The sequence below is a fragment of the Coregonus lavaretus genome (assembly GCF_964263955.1).
Source record: "Coregonus lavaretus genome assembly, chromosome: 11".
Lineage (NCBI taxonomy): Eukaryota > Metazoa > Chordata > Actinopteri > Salmoniformes > Salmonidae > Coregonus > Coregonus lavaretus.
Window position 1 is genome coordinate 60709367 of NC_139998.1, and position 18256 is coordinate 60727622.

Below are 18256 nucleotides of genomic sequence, written 5' to 3' on the forward strand. Positions count from 1 at the left end.
CAGAAAATCACATTGTAGGATTTTTAATTTATTTATTTGCAAATTATGGTGGAAAATAAGTATTTGGTCACCTACAAACAAGCAAGATTTCTGGCTCTCACAGACCTGTAACTTCTTCTTTAAGAGGCTCCTCTGTCCTCCACTCGCTACCTGTATTAATGGCACCTGTTTGAACTTGTTATCAGTATAAAAGACACCTGTCCACAACCTCAAACAGTCACACTCCAAACTCCACTATGGCCAAGACCAAAGAGCTGTCAAAGGACACCAGAAACAAAATTGTAGACCTGCACCAGGCTGGGAAGACTGAATCTGCAATAGGTAAGCAGCTTGGTTTAAAGAAATCAAGTGTGGGAGCAATTATTAGGAAATGGAAGACATACAAGACCACTGATAATCTCCCTCGATCTGGGGCTCCACGCAAGATCTCACCCCGTGGGGTCAAAATGATCACAAGAACGGTGAGCAAAAATCCCAGAACCACACGGGGGGACCTAGTGAATGACCTGCAGAGAGCTGGGACCAAAGTAACAAAGCCTACCATCAGTAACACACTACGCCGCCAGGGACTCAAATCCTGCAGTGCCAGATGTGTCCCCCTGCTTAAGCCAGTACATGTCCAGGCCCATCTGAAGTTTGCTAGAGTGCATTTGGATGATCCAGAAGAGGATTGGGAGAATGTCATATGGTCAGATGAAACCAAAATAGAACTTTTTGGTAAAAACTCAACTCGTCGTGTTTGGAGGACAAAGAATGCTGAGTTGCATCCAAAGAACACCATACCTACTGTGAAGCATGGGGGTGGAAACATCATGCTTTGGGGCTGTTTTTCTGCAAAGGGACCAGGACGACTGGTCCGTGTAAAGGAAAGAATGAATGGGGCCATGTATCGTGAGATTTTGAGTGAAAACCTCCTTCCATCAGCAAGGGCATTGAAGATGAAATGTGGCTGGGTCTTTCAGCATGACAATGATCCCAAACACACCACCCGGCAACGAAGGAGTGGCTTCGTAAGAAGCATTTCAAGGTCCTGGAGTGGCCTAGCCAGTCTCCAGATCTCAACCCCATAGAAAATCTTTGGAGGGAGTTGAAAGTCCGTGTTGCCCAGCGACAGCCCCAAAACATCACTGCTCTAGAGGAGATCTGCATGGAGGAATGGGCCAAAATACCAGCAACAGTGTGTGAAAACCTTGTGAAGACGTTTGACCTGTGTCATTGCCAACAAAGGGTATATAACAAAGTATTGAGAAACTTTAGTTATTGACCAAATACTTATTTTCCACCATAATTTGCAAATAAATTCATTAAAAATCCTACAATGTGATTTTCTGGATTTTTTTTCCTCATTTTGTCTGTCATAGTTGACGTGTACCTATGATGAAAATTACAGGCCTCTCTCATCTTTTTAAGTGGGAGAACTTGCACACTTGGTGGCTGACTAAATATTGTTTTGCCCCACTGTACCTCCAGGAAAATAATACTTGTTCGTGCAGAAACCGGAAGAGCGCGAACCGCGGTGAATGTAGAGAGGGAGATTAACATTTTTTATTTGCACCAACAAAGAAAAAGGGAAATAATATTGTAAATATAATGACTTGCTTATTTGAAAAAGTAACTCAGTAACTGATTACATAAATTGAAAAACAACCACAATTACCACAAAAAAGTAGTACTGAGTACTCTCAACGCATTACCTCCAACATATACATACTTTCGAGGCTGATTTTTCAGTCATCGTCTATAGCAGGGGCTTGTATCCAACTAGTTGAGACTATTACAGTACAATAAATCCTGGGGAACAGTCTCCATCCTCTAACCCTCTCTTATCTCTGCCTCCCTCCAGATTGGTTTTGTCCTGTACTCCCCCAGCGGTGCAGAGTGGGACCAGAAGGACCATAACAACATGATGTTTATCACGATGTGTTACTGCTGGCATCTGGTCTTCAGCCTGCTGATGGTGGCGGCGCTGTACTGCACCATCAGTTGGTGAGACACCCTTCCACTTCTGTCCTGTGTTCTTATTGGTTAATGTAACATGTCCTGTGTTCTTATTGGTTAATGTAACATGTCCTGTGTTCTTATTGGTTAATTTAGCATGTTCATGCCGGCACCTAGCTCACTATTGGTGCTGTGCTGCACCATCAGCCAGTGAGACATTTTCCCTGCAGTTTAATGGATTAACACCTCCTACATATTTACAGTCACAATGATATAATTACATCAGCATTCCATTCCTTCATCATCACCAGAGTCTAGTTGATTTGGGGGCGGTTTCCCAGACACAGGTTAAAGGTCATGAACAGTCAAAACCATGTTTTTCATTACATTTGATGATATTTGGATTAAACCAGATCAGAGTATGAAAATGACTGTTGCTTCTACATTGATCAAGTTTGATCCCATGTCCAACACTTGGATTCAGGAGGCAGGATTATTAAGGGGATAGGGTGACATCACCCTAACTCATTTTAATACACCAATGGTAACATGATATTCTCTTACCTAATTTAAAGAAGTACCGCCTTGTAACCAACATCGGAGAAGGCGTGTTTGCAGAGAGGTGTGGTTTATATAGCTAGATATCTACTCTACTGGTGCCAAAATCTGACTGTAGGGTGTCAGCAAATATAATTAAAAGTTGACCCTTTAATCCAGAAAATCACATTGTCTCCCGAGTGGCGCAGTGGTCTAAGGCACTGCATCGCAGTGCAAGCTGTGCCACTAGAGATCCTGGTTCGAATCCAGGCTCTGTCGTAGCTGGCCGTTACCGGGAGACCCATGGGGTGGCGCACAATTGGCCCAGCGTTGGGTAGGGAATGGCCAGCAGGGATGTAGCTCAGTTGGTAGAGCATGGCGTTTGCAATGCAAGGGTTGTGGGTTCGATTCCCACGGGGGGCCAGTATGAAAAAAAATGTATGCACTCACTAACTGTAAGTCGCTCTGGATAAGAGCGTCTACTAAAATGTATGATTTTTAAGTATTTTATTGCATGACATTAGTATTTGATACATCAGAAAAGCAGAACTTAATATTTGGTACAGAAACCTTTGTTTGCAATTACAGAGATCATACGTTTCCTGTAGGTCTTGACCAGGTTTGCACACACTGCAGCAGGGATTTTGGCCCACTCCTCCATACAGACCTTCTCCAGATCCTTCAGGTTTCGGGGCTGTTGCTGGGCAATACGGACTTTCAGCTCCCTCCAAAGATTTTCTATTGGGTTCAGGTCTGGAGACTGGCTAGGCCACTCCAAGACCTTGAGATGCTTCTTACGGAGCCACTCCTTAGTTGCTCTGGCTTCGGGTTGTCATGCTGGAAGACCCAGCCACAACCCATCTTCAATGCTCTTACTGAGGGAAGGAGGTTGTTGGCCAAGATCTTGCGATACATGGCCCCATCCATCCTCCCCTCAATACGGTGCAGTCGTCATGTCCCCTTTGCAGAAAAGCATCCCCAAAGAATGATGTTTCCACCTGGAGTTTAGACCAAAAATATCTATTTTTGTCTCATCAGACCACATGACCTTCTCCCATTCCTCCTCTGGATCATCCAGATGGTCATTGGCAAACTTCAGACGAGCCTGGACATGCGCTGGCTTGAGCAGGGGGACCTTGCGTGCGCTGCAGGATTTTAATCCATGACGGCGTAGTGTGTCACTAATGGTTTTCTTTGAGACTGTGGTCCCAGCTCTCTTCAGGTCATTGACCAGGTACTGCCGTGTAGTTCTGGGCTGATCCCTCAACTTCCTCATGATCATTGATGCCCCACGAGGTGAGATCTTGCATGGAGCCCCAGACCCAGGGTGATTGACCGTCATCTTGAACTTCTTCCATTTTCTAATAATTGCGCCAACAGTTGTTGCCTTCTCACCAAGCTGCTTGCCTATTGTCCTGTAGCCCATCCCAGCCTTGTGCAGATCTACAATTTTATCCCTGATGTCCTTACACAGCTCTCTGGTCTTGGCCATTGTGGAGAGGTTGGAGTCTGTTTGATTGAGTGTGTGGACAGGTGTCTTTTATACAGGTAATGAGTTCAAACAGGTGTAGTTAATACAGGTAATGAGTGGAGAACAGGAGGGCTTCTTAAAGAAAAACTAACAGGTCTGTGAGAGCCGGAATTCTTGCTGGTTGGTAGGTGATCAAATACTTATGTCACGCAATAAAATGCAAATTAATTACTTAAAAATCATACAATGTGATTTTCTGGATTTTTGTTTTAGATTCCGTCTCTCACAGTTGAAGTGTACCTATGATAACAATTACAGACCTCTACATGCTTTGTAAGTAGGAAAACCTGCAAAATTGGCAGTGTATCAAATACTTGTTCTCCCCACTGTATATGTTTCCCCTTTCATCTATGTAATAATAATCCATTTAGCAGACGCTTTTATCCAAAGCGACTTACAGTCATGCGTGCATATTTTTTTTTGTTTTTTTGTGTATGGGTGGTCCCAGGGATCGAACCCACTACCTTGGCGTTACAAGTGCCGTGCTCTACCAGCTGAGCTACAGAGATGTCTGGTGTTAGCTAGTTAGTGGGTAGCTAGGTCTTCATCTGTCTGGTGTTAGCTAGTTACTGGCTAGCTAGGTCTTCATCTGGGTCTGGTGTTAGCTAGTTGCTGGCTAGCTAGGTCTTCATCTGTGTCTGGTGTTAGCTAGTTACTGGCTAGCTAGGTCTTCATCTATGTCTGGTGTTAGCTAGTTACTGGCTAGCTAGGTCTTCATCTGTCTGGTGTTAGCTAGTTACTGGCTAGCTAGGTCTTCATCTATGTCTGGTGTTAGCTAGTTACTGGCTAGCTAGGTCTTCATCTGTCTGGTGTTAGCTAGTTACTGGCTAGCTAGGTCTTCATCTATGTCTGGTGTTAGCTAGTTACTGGCTAGCTAGGTCTTCATCTATGTCTGGTGTTAGCTAGTTACTGGCTAGCTAGGTCTTCAGCCAGCATGGACAAAAGGGAGGAAAACTCTTACGCAGTTGTCATGTCAACACATCTGTCCGTGCTGCTGTGAACCGCATCACAAGAGACATGGGGGATGTATAGAAATAATATACAGTACCAGTCAAAGGTTTGGACACACCTCCTCATTCAAGGGTTTTTCTTTATTTTTACTATTTTCTACATTGTAGAATAATAGTGAAGACATCAAAACTATGAAATAACACATATGGAATCATGTAGTAACCAAAACAGTGTTAAACAAGTCAAAATATATGTTACATTTTAGATTATTCAAAGTATCCACCCTTTGCTTTGATGACAGCTTTGCACACTCTTGGCATTCTCTCAACCAGCTTCACCTGGAATGCTTTTACAACAGTCTTGAAGGAGTTCCCACATATGCTGAGAACTTGTTGGCTGCTTTTCCTTCACTCTGCGGTCCAACTCATCCCAAACCATCTCAATTGGGTTGAGGTCAGAGGATTGTGGAGGCCAGGTCATATGATGCAGCACTCCATCACTCTCCTTCTTGGTCAAATAGCCCTTACACAGACTGGAGGTTTGTTGGGTCATTGTCCTGTTGAAAAACAAATGATAGTCCCAATAAGCGCAAACCAGATGGGATGGCGTATCGCTGCAGAATGCTGTGGTAGCCATGCTGGTTAAGTGTGCCTTAAATTCTAAATAAATAACTGACAGTGTCAATAGCAAAGCACCCCCACACCATCACACCTCCTCCTCCATGCTTCACAGTGGGAACCACACATGCGGAGATCATCCGTTCACCTACTTTGCGTCTCACAAAGACACGGCGGTTGGAACCAAAAATCTCAAATATGGACTCATCAGACCAAAGGACAGATTTCCACCGGTCTAATGTCCATTGCTCGTGTTTCTTGGCCCAAGCAAGTCTCTTCTTCTTATTGGTGTCCTTAAGTAGTGGTTTCTTTGCAGCAATTTGACCATGAAGGCCTGATTCACTCAGTCTCCTCTGAACAGTTGATGTTGAGATGTCTGTTACTTGAACTCTGTGAAGCATTTATTTGGGCTGCAATTTCCGAGGCTGGTAACTCTAATGAACTTAAGGCACACCTGCTAATTGAAATGCATTCCAGGTGACTACCTCATGAAGCTGGTTGAGAGAATGCCAAGAGTGTGCAAAGCTGTCATCAAGGCAAAGGGTGGCTACTTTGAAGAATCTCAAATATAAATTATATTTTGATTTGTTTAAAACTTTTTTGGTTACTACATGATTCCATATGTGTTATTCTTCACTATTATTCTACAATGTAGAAAATAGTACAAGTAAAGAAAAAGCCTTGAATGAGTAGGTGTGTATATATACACTGCTCAAAAAAATAAAGGGAACACTTAAACAACACAATGTAACTCCAAGTCAATCACACTTCTGTGAAATCAAACTGTCCACTTAGGAAGCAACACTGATTGACAATAAATTTCACATGCTGTTGTGCAAATGGAATAGACAACAGGTGGAAATTATAGGCAATTAGCAAGACACCCCCAATAAAGGACTGGTTTTGCAGGTGGTGACCACAGACCACTTCTCAGTTCCTCTGCTTCCTGGCTGATGTTTTGGTCACTTTTGAATGCTGGCGGTGCTTTCACTCTAGTGGTAGCATGAACGGAGTCTACTACCCACACAAGTGGCTCAGGTAGTGCAGCTCATCCAGGATGGCACATCAATGTGAGCTGTGGCAAGAAGGTTTGCTGTGTCTGTCAGCGTAGTGTCCAGAGCATGGAGGCGCTACCAGGAGACAGGCCAGTACATCAGGAGACGTGGAGGAGGCCGTAGGAGGGCAACAACCCAGCAGCAGGACTGCTACCTCCGCCTTTGTGCAAGGAGGAGCAGGAGGAGCACTGCCAGAGCCCTGCAAAATGACCTCCATAGGCCACAAATGTGCATGTGTCTGCTCAAACAGTCAGAAACAGACTCCATGAGGGTGGTATGAGGGCCCGACGTCCACAGGTGGGGGTTGTGCTTACAGCCCAACACCGTGCAGCACGTTTGGCATTTGCCAGAGAACACCAAGATTGGCAAATTCGCCACTGGCGCCTTGTGCCCTTCACAGATGAAAGCAGGTTCACACTGAGCACGTGACAGACGTGACAGAGTCTGGAGACGCCGTGGAGAACGTTCTGCTGCCTGCAACATCCTCCAGCATAACCGATTTGGCGGTGGGTCAGTCATGGTGTGGGGTGGCATTTCTTTGGGGGGCCGCACAGCCCTCCATGTGCTCGCCAGAGGTAGCCTGACTGCCATTAGGTACCAAGATGAGATCCTCAGACCCCTTGTGAGACCATATGCTGGTGCGTTTGGCCCTGGGTTCCTCCTAATGCAAGACAATGCTAGACCTCATGTGGCTGGAGTGTGTCAGCAGTTCCTGCAAGAGGAAGGCATTGATGCTATGGACTGGCCCGCCCGTTCCCCAGACCTGAATCCAATTGAGCACATCTGGGACATCATGTCTCGCTCCATCCACCAACGCCATGTTGCACCACAGACTGTCCAGGAGTTGGCGGATGCTTTAGTCCAGGTCTGGGAGGAGATCTCTCAGGAGACCATCCACCACCTCATCAGGAGCATGCCCAGGCGTTGTAGGGAGGTCATACAGGCACGTGGAGGCCACACACACTACTGAGCCTCATTTTGAATTGTTTTAAGGACATTACATCAAAGTTTGATCAGCCTGTAGTGTGGTTTTCCACTTTAATTTTGAGGGTGACTCCAAATCCAGACCTCCATGGGTTGATACATTTGATTTCCATTGATCATTTTTGTGTGATTGTGTTGTCAGCACATTCAACTATGTAAAGAAAAAAGTATTTAATAAGATTATTTCATTCATTCAGATCTAGGATGTGTTATTTTAGTGTTCCCTTTATGTTTTTGAGCAGTGTATATATAAAAGCAGTTGCTTTGTGTATCACCACATTTTCTTGCGATGATTTGACGGAAACACTGCTCATTGCATCCAAGTTTCAAAGAGCTGTCAGTCAATGCGAGCTAATGAATATACAGTAAGCTCCCTGCCCACTCAGCCTGTCTTTTCAAACTTCCTAGTAGTGAGAGAGAAAGTTCTTTTGAGCATTTTTAACCCACAAATATATTATGGATAATATTTTAGTCACTCAAAAGGCTATTTTACATGGGAATCAGAATGACTGTTCAGGACCTTTTTTAAGCCTAGTTATGGACTAAAAATAACTTTCAATAAAGAGATTCTCAATTGAGTTTGTAATCTGGTAAATCCTTCAGTATGTTCATCTTGCCTCACCCCCCTATCCCCTCTGCAGTGTGGTACGATCCAGATTGAAGAGAACCCCTCCAATGGAGATGGGACTGCTGAAACCCAGAGAGAGAGAGCAGGAGTCAGAGGACGAGATCCTATAACGACAACAACAACTTCCCGTTTGTTTAGCAGTCCACCCAACCCTTACTTCACCCATTAACGTCCCATGCTGACCCTAGACCAGGGTTTGACTTCAGGAAGCCTATCAACCCAGTTCTGCAAGGGCCCAGTCTCTCTCCCTCTCCACCCACTCCAGAGGAAGAGATGCTGACATTGTTTTAATATGTTAGATGTCACACAGCAGGTAGCTATAGGACAGTGTCTCTCCCTACTTTATGAGACGTCATCTCTCTACCTCTGCCCAATATTAGCATGAAATCATTATTAGCATATTTTTCCATGCCAGCCTTTTATCACGTAGCTAGCTTTGTTTATGTCCCTATTTATTATACCTTGCTAATGGATCAACTCTGGGCATCTTAACATTCAGATATTGTATTTGTTTAATGGAACACACTAATATAAGAAGATGAGTGTTTGAGTGTAATATGGCCTGTTATCTGAAGAGTTAAATGATATGCCCAACCCATGTGGCCAGGCCCAGCCATACAAGGAGCTTTTGCTAAACAATCTGTGATTCTCTGTGTAGCGGCGCCGTCCTGTGGCCAGGTTGTGCAACAACATGCATTGTACTGAATAATCATGAATACATTATAGATTAGTTTATGAAACATACTTGAAACAAAAGTTCAGGTTAAGGAATGTTTTGACAATATTTTTGCCTTGATTCAGGTGTAATAGAAACTTCATGGTGATGATCGTAGCATCAGGCTGTCAGGAGCTGTTGATAGGAATGCATCTCAGACAGCACAAGCCAACATCCCATCAGATGATCCCACATAATGTTTCCTCTGATCATTCTGTACCTTCACCTTCGTTCTAGGCTCTAGTGTGAACACAATAAACCAAATTGTCACTGAGAAAATAGGAAAGGGAAATCTGTAGCAAATGTGGAATAAGTGATTTCTGAATTTATCATTGTCTGTCATCTGTTGAAGACTGCTCTGTGTGATTTAATTAGGATATTTAGCAGTATCAAATTCAATGTATTTATGAAATATACTGTATATTACTTCGAGAGTTTTTGTTTGCAGTTGAATCAAGTAATGTTTTGTGAAACACAGAATGTTGCATATGCATGTCTTTAAATTCATATTTACATTAAAGAAGCATTTTTAAAACACCTGTCTTATTGTCTGTGTTCTTGTCTGTCTTGTTTCCAATGGTCACACACTTGAGTCCAGTAGGTGTCACTATGGTGAGCGTCGTGTCTATACCTGTCCACAGCCAGGTGACAGGTGTACCGCATGGCATATCAGCCTAATTGCGCTCAGTTGGGGTAGGCGGTGATTTCTCTTTAGGTGTCATTCTATTGGTCATACATATAATCTCCACTTAAATCAAGTGATCAAGCGCGTCTATAGGAATCCTGCTGACGTTGTCCTCACAGATTGACGGAAATTGCCAAATTTGTTTGGTAGTATTTAGTAGTATTTATTAGGATCCCCAATTAGCTGCTGCCGAGGCTACTCTTCCTGGGGTCCAAACAAGAAACAACGCAACGAATAAAATACATAATACACATAAATACATAATACACATAAATACATAATACACATAAATACATAATACACATAAATACACAGCACTACATTTATATTAAAATGTAGTCATTCAGCATACGCTCCCATCCAGAGCTTGTGAATTCATCTTAAGATAGCCAGGCGAGACAACCACGTAGTCCCGTGTAGCTCAGTTGGTAGAGCATGGCGTTTGCAACGCCCGGGTTGTGGGTTCGATTCCCACTGGGAGCCAGTATGAAAATGTATGCACTCACTAACTGTAAGTCGCTCTGGATAAGAGCGTCTGCTAAATGACTAAAATGTAAATATCAGTCGTATCCCAGTCAGCAGGCACTAGTTACAGTTTGAAGCTTTCTCTTGAGTGGGCAGCTTGATGAAAGCCAGTCAATATTTATATCACCCAGAAAGTATACCTCTCTATTGATATCACATACATTATCAAGCATTTCACACATTTTCCAGATACTGACTGTTAGCACTTGGTGGTCTATAGCAGCTTCCCACCAGAATGGGCTTTAGGTGAGGCAGGTGAACCTGTAGCCATATTACCTCAACAGTATTTAACTTGAGATCCTCTCTAAGCTTTACAGGAATGTGGTTCTGAATATAAACAGCCACACCTCCACCATTGGCATTTCTGTATTTTCTGTAGATCTTATAACCATGTATTACTACCACTGTATCATCAAATGTATTATCTAAGTGAGTTTCAGAGATAGTCAGAATATGAATGCCATCTGTTACTAGAAAATTATTGATTTCATGAACCTTGTTTCTTAAGCTACATATGTTAACGTGGGCTATTTTTAGCACTTTTCTGCGATGCTTCGTTTTTACATTTACATTTTTTTACATTTTTAGTCATTTAGCAGACGCTCTTATCCAGAGCGACTTACAGTTAGTGAGTGCATACATTTTCATTCATGTTTTTATTACTTTACTGGGAAGCTTAGCAGAGGTAGACATACTCAGGTTATTTATGTTAGTGCAGGGTGAGCTGCACCCGGTGGACTTCCTACTAGGGCACACCACCTAAGTGTTAACAGTATATCTCTGGTTCATAGGCACATGATTGCTGCATACAATAGCTGTCGGATCAGCAGAGGCATTCAGGGCAGTGAGGGACATAAATTAGGTTACTTACATTGTGTCTTCCAACGCCCCTGGGATAATGTACATTTGCTGAAGCATTATGACAACTCAGCAACACAATGGTAGAGATTAAATGAGCTGGGCTTGGGTCATTGATAAGTCATTGTGTCAATGCAGTCTTATAATGCTGTGAAAGGATCCAGGAACCCAAATTATTTGGGTGGGTCACATCCTCCTTATAATATGAGCTTTGTTTCCAGGAGGTATCAAAATTGTCAATAAATGTTACATCCACAGAGCTGCAATAGTCTCGTAGCCAGTTATGGAGGGCTAAAAGTCTGCTGAACCGTTCAATGCCACGATTTAGGGAGGGCAGAGGGCCAGATATTATGGGGCGTTTGTTGGTGTCAAGTAGTGACCCAATCAGTTCTTTAAAATCCATCTTCAGCTGTTCTGAGCTGCCCTTCATAATGTCATTGAATCCCACATGAACTATGATAGACTCAATTTCCTGATGCTGGTTTAAAATGTTTGGGAGCAGCTTATTGATGTCCTGTACTCGTGCTCCTGGATAGCACAACGTTTTTGCTCCAGGGACTGAGACATTTCTCACCATTGAACTGTCCAATATAACGGCCGGAGAAGGGATTTGAGAAATCTGCCCATTCCCACCCCTCATACAATTCGTTGAGCCTTTCACGGGCACATGGGAAGCAGGATAGCGCTCCCGGAGAGCATACTTTGTTAGTAGTATATGTTTCTTATACTGTATATACAAAACATTAGGAACACCTGCTCTTTCCATGGCAGACTGACCAGGTGAATCCAGGAGCCCTTATTGATGTCACCTGTTAAATCCACTTCAATCAGTGTAGATGAAGGGGAGGAGACAGGTTAAAAATCTACTTTTAAGCCAATTAGCAGATGCTCCTATCCAGAGCGACTTACAGTATCGAGTGCATATATTTTAATACTTTCTTCATACTGGTCCCTCGTGGGAATCGAACCCACAACCCTGACACCATAAGCGCCATGCGCTACCATCTGCGCTACAAAGGACATGTACAATGGAGACATGGATTGTGTGTGTGCCATTCAGAGGGTGAATGGGCAGGACAAAATATGTAAGTGCCTTTGAACGGGGTATGGTAGTAGGGGCCACCCTTACAAAAATGAATTTGTTGCTGCAAATTTCCTGCAGGTTTGTGGCAAATTTGCTGCAAACTAAATAGTGTGCTACAAAATGTTGCCAGAAGTTTGCAAACATTTGGCACTAGTGGTGAATCTGTGGCAAACCTTTGGCAACAGTTTACCAGAAGCCGTTTCTGGTGAACACCTGAGTTCGAATGCCGCGTATAAAACAACTGGGAACTCAGAAGAATACGAGGACAAATCATGACGTCAGTGATTTTCATGTCTGACAGTCGGAGCTCTAGAAAGAGGCCAGAGTTCCCTAGTTGGAATTCCGAGTTGGATCACCGTTCATCCAACCAGTCTGAGCTCTTTTTCTTCCGAGTTCCCAGTTGTTTTGAACACACTGAAGTCAGAAGTCGGAAATTTCCGAGTTCCGAGCTCCCAGATGTTTGTAACATGGCACAAGACCAGTAACGATTGATGACCAATCAAAGGGATTAGAAACAACTGTTGGAGAATGGAAACCAAGCTAACTACAGTACCTACCACAGTTATCCGGTGTCTAACTTATTAATTAAACTTCCTAATAAACTTTTACATTTTATTAGCTAAATGTCATGTTTTATGGGATAGAGTGAAACACATTTAGTTGATACCAGTTTCAATCTGTCAGTGCCACTCACTGACTGGCTAGCGCTTAGCTAGCTAACGTTAGCTATCATATTTTTGCACAATTCATGTGATAGGTTGCTAGCTAACTAATAATTTGCCTAAACACTTTGTCAAAGCTAAAATACCACCTCAGCAGGATTAACAATTCAGCTCGCCCCTGCCTACCCAATAGCTGGTCAGTTATCAGTCCTCATTAATCCCTACAGATCTGATAGATGCTGCTCTGCCTTACCACTGAGCTAGTCTACAGCTAGGGACTGTTCCTCAAGCTCAACAGTAAGGGCCTTACAGTAAAGTGGGCTATCCCCGAAGTCAAGTGCCTACGCTCCCTCATCCTGAACCTTATAAACCCAGCATCTTCTCTGGATCGTCCGGGCCAGAGTTTCAACCTCGGCACATCATGAGTGGGACGCCCTTCTCTGGGTTGGCTTTAGCCCAGAGACACCCCTCCCTACGACTCCTACCAATGTATTCAGTAACTAGAGACACCCCTCCCTACGACTCCTACCAATGTACTCAGTAACCAGAGACACCCCTCCCTACGACTCCTACCAATGTACTCAGTAACTAGTGACACCCCTCCCTACGACTCCTACCAATGTACTCAGTAACCAGAGACACCCCTCCCTACGACTCCTACCAATGTACTCAGTAACTAGAGACACCCCTCCCTACGACTCCTACCAATGTATTCAGTAACCAGAGACACCCCTCCCTACGACTCCTACTAATGTACTCAGTAACCAGAGACACCCCTCCCTACGACTCCTACCAATGTACTCAGTAACCAGAGACACCCCTCCCTACGACTCCTACCAATGTATTCAGTAACCAGAGACACCCCTCCCTACGACTCCTACCAATGTACTCAGTAACCAGAGACACCCCTCCCTACGACTCCTACCAATGTACTCAGTAACTAGAGACACCCCTCCCTACGACTCCTACCAATGTACTCAGTAACTAGAGACACCCCTCCCTACGACTCCTACCAATGTATTCAGTAACCAGAGACACCCCTCCCTACGACTCCTACCAATGTACTCAGTAACCAGAGACACCCCTCCCTACGACTCCTACCAATGTACTCAGTAACTATAGTTGGGTCTCAGGTTAGGTTCCCTCCCAACTACTCGGGTTCCCGAAGGGAATGAATCATTTTTTATTCTAATATTATTTATTTCTACCCCCTTTTTCACCCCAATTTCGTGATTACGATCTTGTCTAATCACTGCAACTCCCCAATAGGCTCGGGAGAGGCGATGGTCGAGTCATGTGTCCTCCAAAACATGACCTGCCGAACCGCTCTTCTTAACACCCGCCCGCTTAACCCAGAAGCCAGCTGCACCAATGTGTCAGAGGAAACATCGTTCAACTGACGACCGAAGTCAGCCTGCAGGCACCCGGCCCACCACAAGGAGTCGCTAGAGCGCGATGTACTTGGGAGGCCTTAACCTTCACTTTTAAACATTAATTCTTAAACATTAATCTTCCTTACCCCACTCAATTACAATCTTACTCCAACTTAATGTATCACTCCCATTACATCCACCAACTTAAACATTTCATCATTACAACATTTCAACATTATAACCTTCCATTATCAACCTTCCCCTAAGCTTAACAAACATATTCTATATGCATCATACCTTAAAGCAAACAACATTATAACATTTCATTCATTTTACATATTTTTCTTCTTTTCTTTAATCAGTGTCAGTTCTCGCTCCATGTTCATTCTTCTTTGTGCTCCGTGTGTGTGTGAAAGTGGAACTTCTTCATGAGTGTGTGTGTGGGTGTCTGCAAATGTTCTCTAAAATGTCACAGAGAACTGGGCCTTGGCCTACTACTCATGACACCCCCCTCATGGCAATATATAGTATTGCCACATAAGGACACATTTTACTCAGTCTCTTTAACCAGTTGTTATGGCTTACGTGGCTGTGGTCTTGGAAATATAAGGTGTGCTGGTGCGTGAGCGCTGAGAGCCTGAACGTAGGTCAGAGCACCTTTAGCTTCTCCAGACTCCCTCTTGATCCCCAGTCTACCCATATACTCACAAGTCCTTTCCCACTTCACTCTGTCTTCACTCTAACCGTCAGTCCAGAGGCCTGATCAGAGGCTGCACCGGTCTCTAACCGTCAGTCCAGAGGCCTGATCAGAGGCTGCACCGGTCTCTAACCGTCAGTCCAGAGGCCTGATCAGCGTCTGCACCGGTCTCTAACCGTCAGTCCAGAGGCCTGATCAGTGGCTGCACCGGTCTCTAACCGTCAGTCCAGAGGCCTGATCAGTGGCTGCACCGGTCTCTAACCGTCAGTCCAGAGGCCTGATCAGCGGCTGCACCGGTCTCTAACCGTCAGTCCAGAGGCTGCACCGGTCTCTAACCGTCAGTCCAGAGGCCTGATCAGTGGCTGCACCGGTCTCTAACCGTCAATCCAGAGGCCTGATCAGCGGCTGCACCGGTCTCTAACCGTCAGTCCAGAGGCCTGATCAGCGGCTGCACCGGTCTCTAACCGTCAGTCCAGAGGCCTGATCAGTGGCTGCACCGGTCTCTAACCGTCAGTCCAGAGGCCTGATCAGTGGCTGCACCGGTCTCTAACCGTCAGTCCAGAGGCCTGATCAGAGGCTGCACCGGTCTCTAACCGTCAGTCCAGAGGCTGCACCGGTCTCTAACCGTCAGTCCAGAGGCCTGATCAGTGGCTGCACCGGTCTCTAACCGTCAGTCCAGAGGCCTGATCAGCGGCTGCACCGGTCTCTAACCGTCAGTCCAGAGGCTGCACCGGTCTCAAACCGTCAGTCCAGAGGCCTGATCAGCGGCTGCACCGGTCTCTAACCGTCAGTCCAGAGGCCTGATCAGTGGCTGCACCGGTCTCTAACCGTCAGTCCAGAGGCCTGATCAGTGGCTGCACCGGTCTCTAACCGTCAGTCCAGAGGCCTGATCAGAGGCTGCACCGGTCTCTAACCGTCAGTCCAGAGGCCTGATCAGCGTCTGCACCGGTCTCTAACCGTCAGTCCAGAGGCCTGATCAGAGGCTGCACCGGTCTCTAACCGTCAGTCCAGAGGCCTGATCAGCGGCTGCACCGGTCTCTAACCGTCAGTCCAGAGGCCTGATCAGCGTCTGCACCGGTCTCTAACCGTCAGTCCAGAGGCCTGATCAGAGGCTGCACCGGTCTCTAACCGTCAGTCCAGAGGCTGCACCGGTCTCTAACCGTCAGTCCAGAGGCCTGATCAGCGGCTGCACCGGGTCTCTAACCGTCAGTCCAGAGGCCTGATCAGAGTCTGCACCGGTCTCTAACCGTCAGTCCAGAGGCCTGATCAGAGGCTGCACCGGTCTCTAACCGTCAGTCCAGAGGCCTGATCAGTGGCTGCACCGGTCTCTAACCGTCAGTCCAGAGGCTGCACCGGTCTCTAACCGTCAGTCCAGAGGCCTGATCAGAGGCTGCACCGGTCTCTAACCGTCAGTCCAGAGGCCTGATCAGAGGCTGCACCGGTCTCTAACCGTCAGTCCAGAGGCCTGATCAGCGGCTGCACCGGTCTCTAACCGTCAGTCCAGAGGCCTGATCAGCGGCTGCACCGGTCTCTAACCGTCAGTCCAGAGGCCTGATCAGCGGCTGCACCGGTCTCTAACCGTCAGTCCAGAGGCTGGACCGGTCTCTAACCGTCAGTCCAGAGGCTGCACCGGTCTCTAACCGTCAGTCCAGAGGCCTGATCAGAGGCTGCACCGGTCTCTAACCGTCAGTCCAGAGGCCTGATCAGAGGCTGCACCGGTCTCTAACCGTCAGTCCAGAGGCCTGATCAGCGGCTGCACCGGTCTCTAACCGTCAGTCCAGAGGCCTGATCAGAGGCTGCACCGGTCTCTAACCGTCAGTCCAGAGGCTGCACCGGTCTCTAACCGTCAGTCCAGAGGCCTGATCAGAGGCTGCACCGGTCTCTAACCGTCAGTCCAGAGGCTGCACCGGTCTCTAACCGTCAGTCCAGAGGCCTGATCAGAGGCTGCACCGGTCTCTAACCGTCAGTCCAGAGGCTGCACCGGTCTCTAACCGTCAGTCCAGAGGCCTGATCAGAGGCTGCACCGGTCTCTAACCGTCAGTCCAGAGGCTGCACCGGTCTCTAACCGTCAGTCCAGAGGCTGCACCGGTCTCTAACCGTCAGTCCAGAGGCCTGATCAGTGGCTGCACCGGTCTCTAACCGTCAGTCCAGAGGCTGGACCGGTCTCTAACCGTCAGTCCAGAGGCCTGATCAGTGGCTGCACCGGTCATGCTCCTAGGCTTCTGCCCTACTGGTGGATCCATAAATGGTCGTTTGTCCCTCTACTTTTGGGCCTTAACCTTTTTTTTCTTCTTTTTTTTTGTTTATTTAACCTTTATTTAACCAGGCAAGTCAGTTAAGAACATTTACATTTTAGTCATTTAGCAGACGCTCTTATCCAGAGCGACTTACAGTTAGTGGGTGCATACATTTTCATACTGGCCCCCCGTGGGAAACAAACCCACAACCCTGGCGTTGCAAGCGCCATGTTCTACCAACTGAGCTACAGGGGACTAGGGGACTAGAACAAATTCTTATTTACAATGACGGCCTACCAAAAGGCAAAGGCCTCCTGCGGGGACGGGAGCTGGGATTTAAAAAATATATATAAATATAGGACCAAACATACATCACAACTAGAGAGACACCACAACACTACATAAAGAGAGACACCACAACACTACATAAAGAGAGACACCACAACACTACATAAAGAGAGACACCACAACACTACGTAAAGAGAGACCTAAGACAACACTACATAAAGAGAGACACCACAACACTACATAGAGACACCACAACACTACATAAAGAGAGACACCACAACACTACATAAAGAGAGACACCACAACCCTACATAAAGAGAGACACCACAACACTACATAAAGAGAGACACCACAACACTACATAAAGAGAGACACCACAACACTACATAAAGAGAGACACCACAACACAACATAAAGAGAGACGCCACAATACTACATAAAGAGAGACACCACAACACTACATAAAGAGAGACGCCACAACACTACATAAAGAGAGACACCACAACACTACATAAAGAGAGACACCACAACACTACATAAAGAGAGACACCACAACACTACATAAAGAGAGACACCACAACACTACATAAAGAGAGACACCACAACACTACATAAAGAGAGACACCACAACACTACGTAAAGAGAGACCTAAGACAACACTACATAAAGAGAGACACCACAACACTACATAGAGACACCACAACACTACATAAAGAGAGACACCACAACACTACATAAAGAGAGACACCACAACCCTACATAAAGAGAGACGCCACAACACTACATAAAGAGAGACACCACAACACTACATAAAGAGAGACACCACAACACTACATAAAGAGAGACACCACAACACTACATAAAGAGAGACACCACAACACTACATAAAGA

General features: G+C 45.7%; 1 protein-coding gene across 1 annotated transcript in view; it reads left to right on the forward strand.

Moving 5' to 3' along the window:
- Positions 1–9487, forward strand: part of LOC311137100 (transmembrane protein 45A-like) — a 59129-nt gene extending 49642 nt beyond the window's left edge. The window contains exons 5-6 of the mRNA XM_084171433.1: positions 1844–1986; positions 8255–9487. Of these exons, the coding sequence (XP_084027559.1) occupies positions 1844–1986; positions 8255–8351 (240 nt within the window). The 3' untranslated portion in view covers positions 8352–9487. The remainder of the gene's footprint in view (positions 1–1843; positions 1987–8254) is intronic.
- Positions 9488–18256: the final 8769 nt, after the last annotated feature.